Below are 21053 nucleotides of genomic sequence, written 5' to 3'. Positions count from 1 at the left end.
TCCTGCATAACTCTCCACCATAAGCTCCACCACAGTTTAATACAGACTTAAAATGACAAGATTGGTGTGAGATTTATGCTCATGATGTAGATACACTAACTGCTGTAAGAAGTTTATTGCAAAAACAAAACTTAATACCATCAAAATACAAACATGAACTTTGTGATATAGAGACTAAAAAAAGGTTGCACTGTGTACTATATAACATGTGAAAACACTGAAGTCAGTGAGGGAGCAGCAGCCTCTTCTCTGTGCACTGCACCTGTATGGCGTATCAGTGTATTAGCATCTGTTGTGTTGTTATGTTATTTTATCCAAGGAGGACTGTTAAAATTGAGACCTTTTACTGTATTAGTGATGCAACACAACACAGGGTGCACACCTACTACTGACATCCTGTAGAAAATAGTGGTAAACAGCATTAGCAGGAAAGCACAATAGTACCTGTATTCAGGGACTATGTATTAAAAAAACAAAAAACAAAGAAACTTCTGAGTTAGTTTCAATCAGATAGCTCTTTACTGGTTTAATGGTCTAACCCAAAATGATGACCACCAAAATGTGTGAAACCAAAATCTGTTGTACTGGTCAGGATCAGAAAGTTGCCTTGCACAATATGTTGGTACAAGGACTAATAAAATGTAAACTGTGAACTAACAAACTACAAAATAAATACAAAGCAAATACAAAACCTGAATGTTGTAGTTTGACATTTGATTTATTTGATTTGATTATGTATTTCTGTTCTTGTGTCCACCCTCTATCCATACAAATGTGCTGCATGCATGTGTAAGCTGCTGTATGAACTAGCCTTCAGGACTGCCAGCAGATGTTCTACACTTCTGTGACAGTAAATTTGAAAGCTCTCACTCTGACCATTCTCACTGTGGTCAGCATTGTTCTTATGCTAACCACAGACTAGCAAACAGCCCACCTTCTCCCACTACTTCCTCTCTACTCCAAATGGCTTAATGTCTTCAACCCACTCCCCTAGGTCCCTCTTGCCTCTTACTTTCCCTCTCTTAATGTCTCACCATAATTCCCTAATTTTCCTCACCCACTTTTCTGAAAACTGAGATCATCAGTCTGCTCAGAGAAATGATTGTATTCTCCTCTGCCTCTATCCTGTACCCTGTCTCCATCCCTCTTTCTCTTCACCTCTGCCTTTTCACCAAATGTATACCACATCTGTTTGTTAGCATCCGCTCTTTGCCTCCAGTAAGTAACAAATGAAAAGGTGGATGTGAAGGTGGTATCTGTGACTACCAGTTAGTGTTTGCCTCTTTTATTTCCCAGTATCCTCTCCTCCTGCCTCCCACCCAGGAAGGATGGAAGGAGGAACTGGATTAAAGGAGGGAGTTTGGGATGGTCTCCCAAACTGATTAATTTTTTGTTTGCCTGCACGGCAGCCTGGTTCCTCTCAGTGGTGTTTCCCCACCCATAAATGTGATTTTATTGGTATTGTTACTTTTTGTTTGAATCAGAGAGGGCAACCGTTTTGATTTTATTTTAAGAAAATTCCAACAAAGAGCAGTTGTTGCTCCCACTTGATCCTAAAATAATATGAATATGTCTATCATCGTGATTTATGTATATTTTCGCATCTAACATAACACATCTCTCTAAAATCTCTCATAGGTGTTCGGTTGGTGATTTGGTGACTGTGATGGCTGTGGCACTATACTTATGAATCAGGTATGGCAATATATTGGCTGTTGATTTTAGCTTATTGCAAATATTGGTATCACTGTATATATCAAACAATAAGTAACAAGAAATTGAAGCTTAGAACTGTCAAACTAGGTTTTACGTCATTTAGGCACACAATTACATTCACCAGAGCCCCACAAAGCTTGTACACTGAATGGAAGAAAATACATTTGATTTTTTTTTTTTTTTTTTTTTTACTCTAATTACTCAACTTTTCATTTTGTTATTCAGCTATCCCCGTTTTTGTTTATTCCTCTTGTTGCTCTTTAGTATATTTAACATTTACTACAGGTCAGTTTGTCTACACCCCATCTGTGAGGGACACAGCCTCCTTCTTCTGCGTCCCGCCCTCCCACCTCAAACGCCAACAAACCGACAACCATGAGATCAACCGTCATCAGGCTAAAGACACTGCCAGCCATGTCCTGCCTCTAAAACAAAAATACAGGTTTTAGCATTTTTACGCACACACCAAGAACACACTTGCTGTTCGTTTGATATTTATATTTTTTTTCTAGAGATAAATACGTCGTTTAAAAAAATAATAATAATAAAATAAAATAAAAATAAAACACGGAGCAGAGAAAATGTCTTCCCGCTTGCAGGAGAATGGCTCTGGCGTTCAGCTGCTGAGTGCGGTGCTGCTGCTGCTCTCGCTTTCCGGTAAGAGACAAAAACAGTCAAACCGATCGATGCTCTGTTACATTGATACGGGGATCAACAGTTCGATGAGATATAGCCCCAGCTCACTGTTCCACCTTTAGGCCTTTTCCTCTCATTTCTGAGTGTGTGTTTGTGTGTGTCACAGAGAGGAAGGCGAGAATGGGTGTAATGTGAGATGATGTCGGTTTAATTGTTATCTCTGCATTTCCCCCTGTTCAATCAGGCCACGTATTCAATCAAAGACTGCTGTTGTCTTATTCCGAGACTTTTGTCTGAAGTGATTTGTGATCAGTTGTGTTAATTCTGCAAGAGCTTATTTTCCTTATGCGTCTCTATTTAGCTTCTGATGACAGCTAAATGAGTGTCCCTATCACAGGCTTTAAACAGGATTATGATGCGCTATATAAAAATAAATATTGGCTTGGTCTGCACACAGAATGATAGTGTACAGTATGTCTCTGTGACTCAGTGTTGTCAGTGATGGATAGGAATAGGCTCATAATAAGGTGCTAACAGTGTGCTACTGGCATTAATAGGACTTGCATACAGTAGCAGACTTATAAACCTACATAATGTGGTCATCTGTAATAGGTCTGTGAATTTATGTGAACGCATGAATGCATGAATCAGAGAGTGGATGTGAATGGGATGATATCCAGCCCAGATTGGTTCATGATACTTCACAGATAAAAAAAAAAAAAGAAGATCCATACAATATGAAGCCAGTTTTCTCCTGCAGGTTTACAAAAGCCATTTGAATCCTGCTTCATATAAGCTAAGACTGTGTTGAGCCTGCGTCATATCCTCTCTTTCTGCTGTAGTTTAATTGTTAAATGGCACAGTAAAGCCTCTTCTTGTCAGTTTCAAAACTTTCAAAACTAAAAGAAAATCTTTCTAGGTCTTTAATTTGAGAAATCAGTAAGAAATAACAACCAATGTAGGAAACAGGGTTTAATTAAGGTGAATACTCTTTCCAAAGAATGATAAATTAAAGAGAGAATTAAAGTTAGGAAATTTAGGAAATCTCAGTGTATGCCATGGAGGATCACGTTTGCTAGAAGGTCATGTCCCTCTTCACTGGGCCTTTTATTTATTGTTTTTATGCAATTTACACATCTTGAAAATCATGTTTTCAAGGATGCCAAAGAAATGGGAGGAAAAAATATTGTGAATATTTTTGGAAAATTGCATTTTCATCCAGTTTCATTGTTCGTATTGTCATACTATAGCAGACTAAAATTTTGGGTTGAATGAAGCTGTGAAGAAATATTTGGCAAAGTTTGATACCATACAAGCTAACAGAGTTCGGTGAAATGGATTTGAGGTTTGTCTCCAAATGGTCCCTTTTATCTTCGTGTCTCATCAAATGTTGTTGTTCAGGGTTCGGAAGTTAAATAGGAGTACTGACACCAGTGTATTTTTAGATGGTGTCAGCACCCTTTGCTTTTAACCTATGCCAACTGAAAATAGAAACCCAAAAGTTTACTGTTGCTGGGGAGCCTGTTGCATGGAGATGCTGCTAAACTACAGTCGCCTTGCTCTTTTCAACAGGATGTAGCTGATGCTAAAGGGAAAAAAAGGAAAGATTACTACATTCTTCTTTCATTCTTAAATATATGTAATCTGCTCATTTGAACATATTAGAGATTATATAAAATACATAGACCTATCACTTTTGAGATACCCCCCAAATCAAAAGCAAAATCTTGTTACATTCTCAGATATCTGAACCCATCAGCCAACTTTAACTTTCTTAGAATAACATATATCAATATGAATCCACAGTTTAGACTGTAATTTGCCCACGTGCATCATGCCTGAACAGCAGATGAGGAGCCACACCCTGGGCTCAATTATGAAAACAACTAAACTAAACAACTAAAGAAAGGAGAAAGGTTTTATCCATTCACCAGGCAAATGTTATATTGACTTCTTTCTCATAAACACACACACACTAACACTCCTTTCTGGGCATTTAATTCAGATGAGAAAGACAGTTACATTTTTGTCATTTATTGTGTGCTGTCTCTCAGAAGAACACCAACTGTAGTCTAGGCTAACAGCAAAGTCAGGCAGTGTAGCATTCCTATGGACATTAATTTCTGTTGCAGTTTCCCTTTGTCCATTAGTGTTTTAATGTTGCTCTGCAACTTCACAGTTACAGTTACCACAGAGAGGCACTAGAGGGCAGCAGAACACTGAGAAGAGAAGGCATGTCCTGTAAATGCACTGGCATGGACTTCAAGCAGTTCAACACTGAAAGTGCAAGGTGCAACTTTTGCATGGCATTAGTCAGTCCAGATGCACCAAATTACCACAGTTCAGTCAAAATTTTAATGTGGCAGCTATGTATTCCAGTTTTCTATGAGAAAACAAAACTCAAAATGGTTCCTGAATGTTAGCTGTTATAAACAGTAGACTTGTGACTCCCTGCTTGCCAGCAGGGAGCTTTTTTTGAAGCACAGCTACAGGCGCTGTGGCTTAGTTGGTTAAAGCGCCTGTCTAGTAAACAGGAGATCCTGGGTTCGAATCCCAGCAGTGCCTTTTCTGATATTACTTTTGCATAAAAATATGCCAACATACAGTGTTTGTCACAGTCATTGTTATTTGCATTACAACATACAGTGTGCTATTCAGAGGAAGTGAAAACATTAATCCTAGCCTACAATTATAATAAATACAAATATTCCTATGAGTAACATTCTCAAGATAAGTCTTGCAGTATTATACTACAGCCACCTTTCTAGCACAGAATTATAAGCTTGTTTTTGAAAGCATAGGAGAGCCGCTGGTATCTCCTGATTGTTTAGATCAATCAAACCAGTGTTTCTCTTCAGATTCCTGTTCAGAACAATGTGAAACCAAGCTGATCTATACATGAAACCTAGCTGATCTGCAAAACTGTCACATGGTTTATTTAGCTGATAGTGTTTAACACTACCACCATCCAAATGTAGAAGCCTTGGTGTATCTTTATGTCTATATTTACAGCTGCTGTGGATTTCACTCAAACCATGTAAAGTGCTTTTTAAAGGTTTAAAATGTACTGTATCTTAAAGCAGCCAGACTTTGTGACTCTACTATAAGTAGAAACAACTGTCAATAATGCATAAGAGTGAAAACACTGGAGGGGAGAAGAGGACAAGGAACGGAAAGTACCTTTCAACTCTCACTCAGTCTGGTCAATATTTTCCTTGTTTGGTATTTTCAGTATTGATCATAAATGAGATTTTAAAAGGCATATGGGCTTGTGCAGTTATAATGCCTACAACACTGCAGTGAAATAAGGTCAATATACTGGATAATGCATCCCTGTGTGTACAACTGTGCTTTTTGTCTCCCACATATAGTGGTGTTCACTTAACAACTCATAATGCGGTAACATAAAGCACAAAAATGCTGCAGGCTCAGACAGTACTGTTTTTGCTTTACCTTTAACTTTATCCCTATCCCAGTCTAGTCATGACATAATCAGAGAAACGCTTTTCCATCCCACAGGATTCCTGCAACTCCTCCATGAATCTCTGACAGAAGTCATATTTTTTGTAGTGAGCTGTATTGACTTCTGACAACCCCCTCTGCTTCCGGCACCTGAGGGTAGAGTGCTGCAGTGTGCAGAATGCAGTGTGATGTTCTCCAAAGCAGGGGGCACTAGAGCTAAGCCCTACAGAACACAGCTGAATCACAGCATTTGAAGGCAGCATACAGGGGTCAACATATCAACCATAGATTTGTGTGTTAAAGTTGCAAATATAACTAATGATTCATCTTAGCGCCAGTGTCCTTCTGGCATCAGCAAAAAGAATGGCAACACTTGACACCAAAACATCTTTGTGCAGCTTGAGCAGTATTTCTTGCCCCAATTCTTCCCACAAATTTTCAGCAAGCCACCAAATGCCAAATGGACAATTGCAACTTATCAACTGTAACACTTCCATAGGGTATTATTCAGATACTAAGCAGCAGCTGCAGAAGTCAAAGCTTATTATACCCTAAACCAACACTTCTCCAACACAGGTAGTTCTTCCAGTTCCTACCATTGAAATCAGCTTTGTTCTGAAAAAAGAAAAAATGCAACAAGCAATCTGAGACCACATCTGATCTCATGACCGAACTCCCTGTGGTGCAATCATCATTAAGCTAATATTGCTCGGGGGGACATATATGGAATTTACAAGTGGGTTGTACTGTAGAGGCTCTGACAGGCTCTGAAGGAGGTGAAGGTCAGACTCCAGAGTTTAAAAAACACCTCTCGCTGAAACTGCAAAAAGCAGCAGTGACTGGTTTTAGCTAAAGTCGGACATGTAAGGACGCCGTGTCATGTTACTCAGCACTAGGTAGCTGTCTCCTTTAAATATTAAAAAAAAGCAGGGTTCCCATTTGATAACCCTTAAGTGTCAGCCCACTCAAGACCAGCATTTACGCCATCAAATCACTCAGGACCTGCACCTATTACACCTTAAATCCAGTCAGAACCATCTTCAACACCAAAACAAGCGTGTGGTGGTACTTTTAGGGACTGTACAACTCAGACCTACTAAATGATCGTTTTGGAACATCCTCTAAATACTTAGCTGGAGCCCTTTGTGCCCTTAAAGCAGCTTTAAATCACTTTTAGAAGGGACCATCAAAGGATGCTGTCTGTAGTTTTGTCAAGTTGGTCTTCAGTGGATTCTTACTCTCAAAAGCTTTGTCCATGCCAGCCCACAGATGCCTAATTGGATTGGGATCTGGGAGTGGGGGAGCTTTGCTAAAACCTACTGTAAATCTGTGCATACTCTTCATGGAAAAATGCACCTCAGCAAGGATGTGTTATGGTGCCCCTGCGACTCAAGTATTCATATACCTTTTATGCCCTCCCTTTTTTAAGTACAAACTGGAACATTGGATGGATATTGTTTCTATTCTTGTCCAGCTATAAGCTCTAAATTCTTTAGGAGGTTCTTATACCTCAAAGATGTAACAATTGGCAGTATCATCTGTTGGTCTGTACTCGCCATCTTTTACCCATCAATGAGGAAGGCAGTCAGGCTTTAACCTCTTTTACACTAATTCCCCTTTAAATCAAAACTGATATTTTTACTAATATACACCTCTACTGTGAACAGGGTTACGTGCATACGTAAAACCCAATGAAAAGGTGGTCATGCAGAGTGGGACAATAGGAGTGGGGAGGGCAGGGAAAGATGATGTAACAGACCTACCTACGTTTTACCTTTTTTTCTGCATTGACCTTGCCAGAGAAGGGAACAAAGGAGGGAAAACAGAAGCGCGTAAAAGAGAGACAGAGAAATGCATGGAGTGCTTGAAAGTAGGCGGGGAGAAACATAAAAAGCTGTAATTTTGAGAGTAGTAGATGGGGTCGGACGGAAGAGGTGCTAGGAAAGAGGCGTGAGAGGTGGCAAGAGAGGTGGACAAAGATGGGAGAGGAAAGAGGGAGGGGCAGAGAGAGGGAGGAGTCGCATGAGGCTGCTTCACTGCAGTATTTCATCGGTTAGCAAGTCTCTGTCTCTCTCTCCGTCTCTGCATCTGCCTCTCTTTCTCACTATCCACAGGACTGCTGAGTCAGCAGGAGCAGGAGCCTTTATCAAACTGTTTCTCACACCGTACATCTGTGTACGACTTATAGTAGCAAAGGCACTGTGTATGCACCGTGTGTGTGTGTGTGTGCGCTTGTGTGTGTGTGTGTGTGTAGCGAGACAGCGGTGTGTGCTTGAATGTGTCAGCTGTTAGCTGTGTGTACAGATAGATCAGTGTGCAGGGATGACATTGACATAGCTCAGTTAAGCTCACAGTAGACAATACACACCTAAGGAAGATGTGTATGTGTGTGTGTGTGTGTGGTTTGTGTTTATTGAGGAGGGACAGAAGCAGGTGCTTCACTGCATCACAAGACACCTGACTGTGGTGAACTATGTGCATGGAAAATTGTGCGTGTAAATTATATATATGGGCGGTGGGTGGGGATGTAGCAAGTGCATGGGGGTGTGTGTGTGTTGGCGTGTGTGTGTGCGTGGTGCAGAGAGGCAGGCCTGTGGAGTGGTGCAGCAGCAGTGGGAAGGGAGCCAGAAACACCCGACTGCAGAGGAGAGAATGGTGCAGAGTCCCATTACACACACACACACACACACACACACACACACACACACACACACACACACACACACACACACACACACACAGAGTGAGAGAGAGGCAGAGATTCTGTCTGGGGAGTGTAAGCCCATGCTGAGACATAATGCTAGAGGGGAGGAGGAAACTTGAAGAAACTAAACAATACTTTAATTTCATTTCAAGTTACATGCAGGCAAATGCTTAATTTTGGGTTGTTAAACTCAAGATACTTCCTGGAGTGGCTTAGTGGAGCAGCGTATGCACCTGTCTAACACCTGTATATTCTTTAAGTAAGATTTTGTTAGCAAAACTGGGCATGATCATGAGATTCTCTTAGTTTTCCAAATAGAAGAATACGCTATTCTGCCCCCCCCCCTTTTTATAACTTTATCAACAGCAGAGATTGTAATTACTTTGAATATATTTCATAAAATAAATTAAACAACCTTCTTGCATCAAGAAAAACATACTTTTAAAAATCAGATCCCCACAATACAGAAGTGATATTGACTAATTCCACATAATTCAGCCGATGCTTGAGTTCTCAAAAATAGTGTGGGAGCCTTTTTTTTTTTGCCATTGCTTAGAAAATGCAATATGCAAATCCATCTATACAGGCTCATGCTGTAGATTTAAATAGATTAAACAAACATGCTGTGAAACACCAATTTCTGTGTGCTGTGGATGTTCTGAACAGACTTCCCTGGAATCGTTAAGCATATAGCAGGCATATTGCCTGATCTACAGTCACTTTGCGGGTGACTTGCCCACATTTAAATCTGTTCTGTGAGTTAAAGAATTCACATCAGATGACTGACACCCTGAAAGACAGCACTCTCCAGATGGAGTACAGAAGAAGAGTCAGCAAGTTGAAACTGCTGCGCAGTTGCACTTTTTAGTTCTTCTCTTTAGGTTGTTTCACAGTACGTTTAGTTAAACACAAAAAAAAAATAACACCTAAAATATCCAACCTTGTCTGATTGTAATCACAAACCTTTAGATGAGGCTAAATGAGACACTACACGGTGAAACAAACCAGTGGTGTGGACCTGATTTTCTTTACATGACTTTGACTAAAGTCACAAATCTCATGTCTTTAGACTCATCTAAGATGTGTTACTTTAAGCTGACTTTAACACCAGTGACTGGTGATTGTTACGCAGGCATTAGCATTTTGACATGTAATATCTTCTTATACCTAAGCTGGTGCAGTGATTTTACTTTTCATGATTTTGATTTACCTTCCTTGATGTCTTAAACAATTACATATAAACACAATCCACTGATCTACTGTTATTGATATCCATAATTTAAAATATGCATAAATAATTCTGTCATGTTTGCTGAAAGTCCTGGCAAGTGTTTAAAGTAAAATGTGTTACTACAAAATTTACTGCTCAGACATTTTATTGTTGTAGGTGCTGGCATTGATACCATTGTTGCTTTTATTTATAGGTTGCTTGAGCATGGACGTGTTGGTGGCCAGTTCCATTGATGCACTGAACGGAACAACTGTCAAAATCCCCTGCACATTCACTTCCTGCTACAAGATGGATGTTACCAAGTTTTCTATGAACTGGACCTACCAAGAATCACTCAACGATACAGAGGAGATGGTAAAGTGGCTCATATTTATATGCTTAAACACCCTCAATACTTAGGATACCTACATCTTAAATCTCTAGACCAGTTATAAACTCTCTCTCTCTCTCTTCATAGTTTATGACATACTATAAGAAAAAAGGAATGGTCCCTCTTCGTTCAGACCGGTTTGGAGATAGGGTCATGTTTGCTGGGAACCTGGACAAGAATGATCTGTCCATCACCCTATCAGACGTTCAGGTGGAGGATGTGGGGATTTACAACTGCTACGTGAGAAACCCCCCGGACCGCATCCAGGGACATGGTGTCATACAGCTCAATGTTGTCACTGAACGTAAGACACTAACCCTGCCTTCTCAAGATACAACATTTTAAATGTCTATAAATTCTGGCCCTTGTCTTAAAGATACACTCCCTGTTTTAGTGGGGGGGTTTACATGTGCTACTTAGCTAAACCAAAATCCAGAAGTGCTACTGAGAAGATCGTGGTATTGGGTGTCTAGTCTTGGGTGAATTCGTTCAGCCATTCATTGGCTTTTACATCAAATATTCTGTTCTTTCAATTCTAAGTCTAAATCAGGTATGAGTACCACTTGCCTCAAATTGTACAGCTATTTTTTTCTGTTAGACTTTAGCAGCTGTGGCTCATGAATAATTTCTATAGATGCGTCAAAATATGGCTAAAACACTCATTTTTAGGTTTGCACAATTAGCTGTTTCTTCTGTTGCTGATTATCACACAAGTAGATAAAAGCGGCAAAATGTGCGACATGTATTTAGCTAAATTCTGGCAAAAACACAAGTTTGAAAAACTGCAGCAAACAGAACTCAGAATTTTGAGTTATTAAAGACCTTTTCTCCAAATGTGACATCATGCGTGTGTTGTGAAAAGCGATGAGAAAGCTAGCATCATTTGCTTATGTTTTGGACTGCACTGATCTGTTTCGGCCACCATGCTTGAAAAAATGCCATACAGTAATCATATAACATCTGTGTGTGTGTGAATGTGTGTGTTTTCTGAAGCGTGAGGACCTACCAGTGATGAGTCAGCTTTTTACTTATTAATGACCACCAAGAGGCTGAAGTTAGTCCCTCAGCATCTCCCTCAAACTCTCGCACGCACTCACATACACACACTCACGTATGACATGGGCTAACTCAGCAGCACTTTCTTTCTTTCCACTTTGTTTAATCAGCCCAGTAGAGCTTTTAGCCAGCCCTGCACTCCATCCTTTGTCTACAAAATATTTAACCCTCTCCACTCCTCTCCTCTCATCAGTTCCCCCGCCAAGGGATTCAACCATTGCTGTTGCGATTGGTGCGTCAGTGGGAGGAGCATTAGCACTTTTGATCCTTTCCATGGTAATAGTGAAATGTCTTCGTCGACACCGGAAACAGGAGCTGATTTCAGAGGAGAAGATGGAGGAGGAGGGAAAACTGGAGGCTGAGTGTGTTGCAGAGGAGGGAACCAAGTAAGAAATGTCACCGTAACATCCTCAATCAGAAACTACCAGCAGGACCAAGGTCAAAAACTAGAGCATGATGCACTACTCTTGTTTAAATGGCATGTGTAAATTATTAACGGTACAACTATTAGAATGTAGCTACTATTCTACTGCCGTATGCCATTTATAAACAACATGTCATTTAAGTTCTGGCAGATATGACCAGTATACACTGAGTATTACTGCTGTGTTTCACTGGTGATTTTGAAAGATTATGAAAAGCCATGGTGGGCCCTTTACAAACCAATCTTGCTAAGATATGCCATTACTCAATTAATGTTTATTCATTAAAGTTCATTTTGTATATGCCACTTAAACGACATGTCACTAATACCCCTCTGGCAGATACTACTGCTATGTTGCTAAAATGCTGTAATCTAACAAGCGTTAACTCTTAAATCGGTAGAATTTTGCACATTTGACACAGGAGTCACTTTCTATAAAATGCTGACTACAATCTTTTGCTCATTTTAGGTAAAAAGTTGATAATAAAAAGTTGATTGATTGAATGGTTTTGTTATTCAAACTATTAAAGTCTATGCTTGCTATGCTAGTTGCACAGAGCTAATACAGTAGTTGCACCGCTAGCTTGCCTTAGCTACGACAAAAAGATGAGTGGAACAGTAGCAGCTGCCTGTAAGACATGGCTATTTTCCATTATGTTATAATATAAGCTGAGTTTTACACTGCACTGAGCCTGCAATGGCATATGGCAGTAAGAAATGCCAGTGTGAATGCTTTCTGTCAACAGATAGACCAACATGTTTTAAACTGCAGATGAGAGGAGAACAATAGCTGCAAGCTAGCAGTCATCAGCAACTAACGATTAGTCACAGGGTTCAATGTCATATTTTTTTGTCAGAATGGATTAGTCAATAGTACAAATCTCAAAAACACATATACTATTACTATATACACAAACTATTCTTATTCTTCTACTTAAATTCACTATTGTGGGATACAGTGTAGTGAAAGCACACGCTTTGTTTACGTGAAACACACGCTTTTATCCTTCTTGGAACTTTGTTATGGTGCTGGTCCTGCTATGTACAACAGTTTCTGCCCAAAATGTCAACTGCACAAAAGAAAAACCACACATCTTTGACATAACTGCATCTATGGCTGAAGCACTTTTCAAACCATAACTCCTTCTCTCCTATAATTGGATTACATACCTCTATTGACTGAAAGCTAACCGGCTGTATGTTGTTGGGCACCTCTTCTCACATATTTATAGGCAACCATAGCTGGGTCATCTGATTGAACCAGTGGACTGTGGAGATCCCACCCCCAACACCTCCCCTGGTAAAGACTTGCTCAACTAGATTTCAACAAATCCGGACTCTTGTTGTTGACTGTTGTGAACACCATGTCTGCTATAGAGCTTAGCTTGACCTGGACAGTATGGCGATAAACATCAAAGGATCAGCCTAAGTCAAACTAAGCACAGATTGCTATATATTTGCATGTTGCATGTTACATTAAGTTACGTTACATTAATTGCATTTCGCCTCAGTAAATAAAATGATGGTGTAGCAATTGGAACCACAAACTGGATTTATTAGTCAATAGACTGGAATGTAAATGTTTTCTCTGACAAAGAGGACTGTGAATGTGCAGTGTCCTCAAAAGTGTTAAAAATAATACTGTATACTAAATGTGTGTGGATGAGTGGAAGTGTACATGTCTATCTGTGTGTGTTGTGCCCCAGATCTCTCTACCTGCTGGCTTTATCTCTAGAGAGCTTTATTTATTGGGGCATCTACCAAGCATTTTACTAGTTTAGGTCAAAACATTGTTCATCACTCTCTTTCTCTCTTTTCTTTCAGACATGCGCACCCCCCTCCTTCCTCCTGAAGACCTATAGTAACCACGCCTTGAATCATTGTCCACTGATACTTCCATCCCTTCTGCATGTGTGCGCGTGTGTGTGTGTGCCGTTGCACCACGTGTGCATCTTTGTATGTGTGTGTGTGGTGTGTGTACTGAATGTGTCTATGTGTGTGCCTAATTATGTATGTCTGTGTGAGATGTATGTTTTTCCTTGAAATAAGCTAGTGGACAGTTTTCTGCAACTTAACCACTAAACACATATTACTTTATTCATAGCTGCAAGTCAGTATCCGCAGAATTAGAAGTTTCATGATAAGCATTTTGGCATTTTCATAGCACACTGAACGTTTGGCCAGGGTTGGGCGGTATGACCTACGGTATATTTTGAATATGTAATGGTAACAACATCACAGCATCACACAGTCTAATTTATGCTCTCACAATTTAGTAGAGTCTGAAATTCAGTTCAGGGCTTTGGGACAACAGCTATTTATTGCCTGAAGTCCATCATTAATAAACTATTAATAAACTTTACAGTGGTTGTGGCAGAGCATCATAGTTGATGGGAGTTACAAGTCTTTCACGCTGCAGAGCAGATGTTGTGTGTGTATATCTGTTGTTCCACTGTGTCACAACAGCTGCAGTCCAACTTTGAGATTTTGTTTTGGGTGAAAAGTTTTGGTTTAACATACTGTGAATCCATTGCCTTAAAGCCATGTCTCACAACAGTGAGTTAATGGGTACCATGTCTTAACATATATTCAGAGATAGTGCTACATGTGTTACATGTAGCACTGTAGCAAGTGTTACATGTGCATGTACTTTTCCACAGCTGACTTTTGCCAAATGATGTCTACGTGTCTCAATGGTGTCAGCTTGTGTCTGAGCCAGAGAGCGTTCTCAAACATTCCTTAAAGGTGTGGAGGTTTTTGTAGCAAAAACAGTTGCCCTGCAGAGAGTGGCTTGTCATAATAGAAAAAGCACAGGTACTGCTAATGACATTAATCCTGACTCAAGTGTCCCAGTAGGTCATGACACTAGCTGTGCCCAAAACCACTGCCTGTTCAGTTTTTAGTGCACAATATTTGCCCTTCGCTGTTTTCTTTGAGTATCTGAAATGTGAGTGTGTAACATGTATTTAATACATAGCGCCCTCAAAAATTTCCACAGTGAAACAAAAAAGTAGTGACTATTAAGACTACTATAGCGTATGCTAACATGTTCTACCAACAATCCAACAATAGACTGCATCTCATATTGAAAAGTGACATTTAGAGTCCACATAAGCTCTGTCAGTGGTAGGACAGCATTTTATATCATAGTTTTTATTTACAGGTGTCCACAATTTCTCACTATAGAATTAAATATTATATAGGAAGTAGTGAATGAATGAATGAATGAGGAAGTGTTATCAGACAGAGCCAGCGTGAATGAGTCAGAATGCACAATACCAGGACCCCAAACCTGAAGCAGCTAAATGGAATTTAATGTTTCTATTGCCTGTGCTTTTCCTACTGTGTCATGTCAAAATGTCTTCTTTGAAAAGGGCAGGTGAAGCGACATGTTTTCCAATAGTCTCTTGGTCCTGCCTTTGTCTCTTGTTTGTTTTCATTTCTTCATTCACGTTTTGTTATCATGCCAAAGTGTTTTGTAGTGTAAAAGAGTGATTTTAGTGCGTTTTCTCTCAGTGACACAAATGAACAACTGCCGTGGTTAACATGTGGGGAGCTGTAGTGGTGCTTTCAGAGCACTTTATGTGACTTTACAGTACAAATTATTTCTATACTAATACAAACAGCATATCCAAATCTTTATATTTCCACAGCATGTGATTACAGGTTATACCGTCCACCCCTTTGATGGGCACTTGTCCATCTAGCCTGGCCTTGTATAAGGTTATGACATGTTAGTGAACCTGAATACAGAGGTTGCAGATTGCAGATTCAAGTTCCGTCTTGCAAGGATTAAAATTAGTTTCCATATTAGAATACTAATATTTGTGACTGCTATACATTGTACAACCATTTGCACATACTGCAGAGGAAGGACAGTGACAGTGTTGAGCTTTGCTATCAGAATGTTTCCCTACAATATAAATAAATCTAGCAGAGTAGAGGAGCATGTGGTTTGAGATAAAGTGACGTATTGTTGGCTGCATAGGATAAAAACATATCAAAGACGATTTAAAGTGAAAAGCTCACATTGCAACCACAATTACATAACTCATGTTTGTGCCAGCCTTTATTAATATTTACGGTAGAATTGAATAAAGGTTGCCTAAACATAGACCTACACACAGACAACAGTTGTATAGTAAAACTCAATATGACCCATATCACGCACAAATAAGAGCTGAGTCCCACTAAAGGCAGCAGTTTAGTAAGTAATACCAAATGATCCGAATTAAAACATAAGATTTATAAAGACGTTTATATTCATGACTGACAGAGAACATCTTGCTGACAAAGGTTTTATTTGGTTAGCGTCTAACTGCAAATTGTAGTTATCCACTTAAACGGGTAGAATTCGTTACTTTGACAAATGAAGCATGTGCAATGGACTACACTGGCATAAATGCATGTCAAACAGTGCATATCAAAAGGAAAAATAATATACTGTTAATATAAGAATATATGTAGTAATATAAGAAATTAAGAACCTTCATTCTGTTCTGTTAGGTTTCTCAGAAAAAAAACAGTAACATGAGAGAGTCAGAGCACGTTTAAGCTTTTACTCCATCAGGTTTCAGTATAATGATGCCAGGTTTTCATTTTGATACATTATATTTTCCTTGCATATACCATATACATCGTATATTATATACAGCGGTATTTGGTTGCACTTTGATGAGATTCATTTGCCTCATGTTACATATCAATAAACAACTAAATCTTAAATATTTTATGTTTTGTAGAGATTTTAAAACATTTTAATTGCAGTCATTGCACCTCAGTACAATACAGTTTTAATGTCTATTTTCAAGCAGATTAACAGATTAAAAAATAAAAAGAAATCATAGATCAATCAAAGTTTAAAACTTATATCCCAGCTCTGTCTCCAAAGTAATGTCTTTACCTCAACAGTGGTGTTTGAAACTGTACATATTGTTTTGCACATTAACACATTGACACCTACTCTTATATAATCAGAATGGAGAGCATGTGAATATAATGGAAATGAGGAACTCATATGGAGCTAACCTTAACCTTAAGATGGTATATTTGAACGTGTGGTTGCAATAACAGAAACATGGCATGGGGATTGTATGGTTAAATCGGAAATGTATGGGTTGTGTACTTAGTTGATCATTTATTTAGTTGAAGCACTTTGAATGTTTAAAAAAAAAATATATATTCTCTGAATCACTATTTAATGTCACTTTTAGTCATGTTATAGCATGTGAGCTTTGTTAATCTCTGGTTATTCTCTGAATGTCCTATGATGTTTTAACTGTAACAGGTCAACTGTGTCTACCTGTAATGTCTGGTTAGCTGTGTCATCCAGCTGTTGGAGTGTGGTTAGTGCTTCCAAATCTGGTGGCTGGGACAGTCCTGGTTTTTGACATTGTTTAAAAAATATATATACTGTGTACAGGTCTGTGTTTAATATTACATGTGTTATATTGAGTGATTTCCTGATATATCAAAAGCACGTTTGGCATCAAAATAATATAAAATACACAATTAGGTGTTTCTCTGATTTAATACAATCATGCTGTGAATAACAGTAAAACGGTGATTTATCAATGTTTTAAAATAGCTGATTAATTGAATAATTCTTTTAACTGCAGAGTTGTTGTTTGGTTGGGAGAGCCCTAATTCATTCACATTTCCTGGGACACTGCTGTCTACGTGTGATCATGCATGTTTAAGTTGCAGGGTTTGTGGGGTAGAGCCATAAGGTGATGACACGTTAACATTTGGGGCAAATTTTTTTGCAGTTTTTACCAAGAAGGTTTTGTTGGCAATATGAAGTCATACACATTACTGTAAATAATATCTATTCTATTTCTCAACCAGAAACAGTTAAAAAAACAGTTGAAACAGAAACATTAGTATCATGTACTGGACAGATTTATCATTGTACATCACTGTTTTCCAGCTCCAACTATGAATTTGCCCTGAATAGTTGCTCTTGTATCACTTTAAATGTTAGTGGACATCAAACTAATGCTTGCAATGTGCTGCCTCTGAAAAAAAAAAACGCAGCTGTCATTACATTATGTATTTTAAATAAAAATGATTTAGGAAAATATCACATTTTTTCAGTACTTTTTTTTTTTTTTTTTTTTTTTTTTTTACATTTTTTTTTTAAAAATCCAACCATTCATTATCTGCACCTGCTTTTCCTTTTCAAGTTTGCCAGGGGATGGAGCCTGTCCCAGACCAGATTGCTCAAGAAGCAGGGAACGCCACCGCATAACCACCAGTCTGTCACCTGGCTAACAACCACTGCACAGGCAAGTAGGAGTTCTCACTTCACCTAAATGTCTTTGCACTGCAGAAGGAAACAAAGAAATGGTGTAGATGTTCAAACGTCACACCACAAAAAGGTCCCAGCAATTCCCTGGCAGGGGCCCAGCTAGCATGTGGATGCTAACCCTTCTTGCTGTGAGGTAACACTGCTAACAACTATGCCTCTGGGCCACTTTACTTTGTTATAGCCTCTCCTTATCTTTCACCTCCCACAGTGTTTCATTTAGTTTAACAAAATGTCCTCTGGTACAGCACATCAGTCCAGCCTTTGTTTCTCAACAATGGCAATACCATACAAGTGTATACTTTGCTTTACTGTAACATTATGCCGGTATAATAGAGGATGAGAGTTTGTACTGCACTTGTGCCTTATCTGACATATCTGACAGTTACCAGTCTCAAACCCATTAAGCCAAGTTGTACTCTGATCTCATCAGGGAGGACAACCTGGAGCTGCCCCACTGAGAATCAGTCAGAGGTGACTTTGTGAATGTAGAGTATGTATTTTCAGCTTTTGCAGACAATCAAGATTCATTTTGGTTGTGAACCGTAGCCCAGACCAAAAACAAGCCTGTATTAAAACAATGCAACAACTGCAGCAGGGGGGCTGAATTGTTTTAATACAGATGAGATAATGAAATACAACCCACAAGGGTCAATTTGAATAATTAATCCATAAATTTGAAGGCTTAGCAAATACCAAAACAGTGCAAGCCAGATTATAATTCCATTAAACAGGTTTTTACGGTTATAGAAGTGACAATCATTGTATCTTTAATTGCAAGAATTGTGAGAAAAAAAGTAGAAAAATAGTGTTCAGATTACAAAGCAACATAGCAGCTGTGCATGCCTGCACATATTTTTCACTGGCCGGTGCAGTACCACTCCAGATGACAGTGCAATGTGTTGCAGTAACAGAGTCTGGTTCAAATTTTTTTCCAGATGACCCTGCATTTTATTTTATTTTATTTATTTATTTTTTGCCACAGTCCTCTGCTTTTTCACCCCATGCTGCGTCAGCCTGGTGGCCACATTCAAATGAATGAGGGACTCTGCATTTTTTTTACGCAATGCTGTTGTCTGAACGCAGCCTAGGAAATACTTCGTTGATAATCATTCTAGTTTACAGACAGTGTTTGTTGCTTAAAACAACATAGAAGCTGCAGTAAAATAGCAACTGTACAGAATGTCAATTTGAGGCAGTGTGAAAAAATAAATGTTATCCATCTATTTTTTTTTTTTTTAGCATTTTTTTAAAAAATCATATGAAAAGTTGGAAGTAAGCATTTAAACAAAAATCAATACACTACCCGCAGATTGCGTAATTTTCATCCAACTGTCAAGAAACAATCGTGGACGTAATTATTCATCGTTAATTTTCAAAAACCATGACAAAAACAACTATAAAATCAGTGTGTGTTTTGTCAATAATAGCTGTGAATAAAGTATGACAAATTTCATTCACTTAAATGCAGAATATTGTGTCAGACTAAAAGATACAATTAAAGTTTCTTGTGGATACATGAAGCCAGTGAAACAACAAGTAGTAATAAGATACTTGGAAGAAGCAGAAGAGGAAGAAGACACAAAAGAGACCAAGTAGTTACAGTTCCACTATGCACACACACAGAGTGTGCTCACAGAGCTTTTCCACACCAAGTCAACGTCTTCCCAAAGTTACACCAACATCATGCAAATTTCCGCCCCTTTTAAAACACCCTCCTAACCCCGAGCTCCAAATCACAAAGCTGCACAACAACACAGAATACGAGGCTGTATTAGGCTCAATGCAAAATCTTCCCCATGTTAAGTGTTCTGCACCGGTTTCATTCCATATGGGCACTGAAGTCTGGCACTTACAACTCTAACTTCCAAAGCATATGTGTGTGTGTGTGTGTGTGTGAGAGAGAGATTCAATATGTACAGCAGAGAAGCTCTTAACTTTAGACAGGACTCACCTTTTCATGGTCCCTGTTCCCCGTTGAAAGACGGATGGACAGACAGACACGAAAACAACAGAAGCACAAACCGCTGGGACAAAACAGACAGGAAAATAAGAGGGGAGGGACACAAAGACAGGAACAGAGAGTTACGAGCATGCAACATTTAAAAAGCAACAAAAAGAAAGAGAAAAAAACATGGGTATTGGAGAGACGAGTAAAGACAGATTGACCCACGAAGATGAAGGAAAAAAGAGGAAGGACAGATGAAAAGGAGAGGTAGAGAGAGGCCCACCCCACTTGTCCTCCTCCACTCAGGGTGCTTTTCTGAAATCTGCTCACTCACCGGCTGGTGCAAGGAGAGAGAGAGAGAGAGAGGGAGGAAAAGGAAGGAGGGGGGGCAGGTCGAAGTGTGGGGTGAGAGGAAGGTTAATCAGAGTGGGAGGTGAAAGTGGTGGGTGGGAGAAGATGGAGGTATGAAGAGAGAGGAGGAAGGGGCTGAGCGCTCAGAGTCTCTAAGTAGCTGTGTTCGGACCGGCTCAGCTGTGTGGCTTCACTGCAGCATTTCACCGCCTTGGCCGTCCCAGAAACAGATCCTCCACTCCCCCCCTCCCTCCCTCCCTCCCTCCGCCTCTCATCTCACCCCCCTCCTTTGCCTCCTGTCATCTCTCCTCCTCTCGCTCCTGTTCCCCCCCCCCCCCCCCCCCCCCCCCACCTTTTCTCCTTCTCCCTTGTCCAGCCTAGCCTCCTACACCCATCCTTTCTTCTCCTCAAACTTGTCTTTCCTCTCACTGTCCTGATCCCCAATATTCTCCCTTTCTCTTCCCTCCTCTCCCTCTCCTCTCATCAGTGTAATGTCCTCTCTTGCTCCGCCCTCCTTCTATACACAGCATCCAAGGTCACCCTGTCCAGAGGCAGGTGTGTGTGTGTGTGCGCTCACATGTGACTGTGTATTGGTGTGCACATGCAAAGATGCATATGGTTACATACCCTTGTATGTTTGCATCTCATGCTCCCTCTCTCTATATGTATTTATCTCTAGTATCTACCTTCATATTTATCTACATGTATCTTGCTGCATTTAAGTACCGCATGTATGTCACTGTCTGTCTCTGCCCACCACACATACTTGAACTTGGAAATGACATCAAATGCCAAGAGACAGATCACCTGACAACATGTGGATGTGTGTGCGTGAGAGTTGGGGAGGT

The 21053-nt window shown here is 39.6% G+C and overlaps 1 protein-coding gene and 1 non-coding gene across 4 annotated transcripts; both read left to right on the top strand.

Annotated features, from left to right (window-relative positions):
- Nucleotides 1-2154: 2154 nt before the first annotated feature.
- scn2b (sodium channel, voltage-gated, type II, beta) lies at nt 2155-20776 on the top strand. Of its 3 annotated transcripts, XM_041045487.1 has the most exons (7): nt 2155-2373; nt 9943-10103; nt 10207-10423; nt 11369-11561; nt 12832-12899; nt 13424-13524; nt 20761-20776. In XM_041045487.1, the coding sequence occupies exons 1-5, from the start codon at nt 2298-2300 to the stop codon at nt 12839-12841; spliced, it is 657 nt and encodes a 218-aa protein (XP_040901421.1). In that variant the 5' UTR covers nt 2155-2297; the 3' UTR covers nt 12842-12899; nt 13424-13524; nt 20761-20776. The 3 variants fall into 3 exon arrangements, with proteins under 3 accessions (XP_040901421.1, XP_040901420.1, XP_040901422.1); XM_041045486.1 differs by lacking the exon at nt 20761-20776 and having other exon boundaries at nt 13424-17634; XM_041045488.1 differs by lacking the exons at nt 12832-12899; nt 13424-13524; nt 20761-20776 and having other exon boundaries at nt 11369-11565.
- trnat-agu lies at nt 4844-4917 on the top strand. The gene has a single exon. It is a non-coding gene; the product is annotated as a tRNA-Thr (tRNA).
- Nucleotides 20777-21053: the final 277 nt, after the last annotated feature.

This window comes from Toxotes jaculatrix, chromosome 9 (assembly GCF_017976425.1).
Source record: "Toxotes jaculatrix isolate fToxJac2 chromosome 9, fToxJac2.pri, whole genome shotgun sequence".
Lineage (NCBI taxonomy): Eukaryota > Metazoa > Chordata > Actinopteri > Toxotidae > Toxotes > Toxotes jaculatrix.
This window is presented reverse-complemented; position numbering and strand designations above follow the sequence as displayed.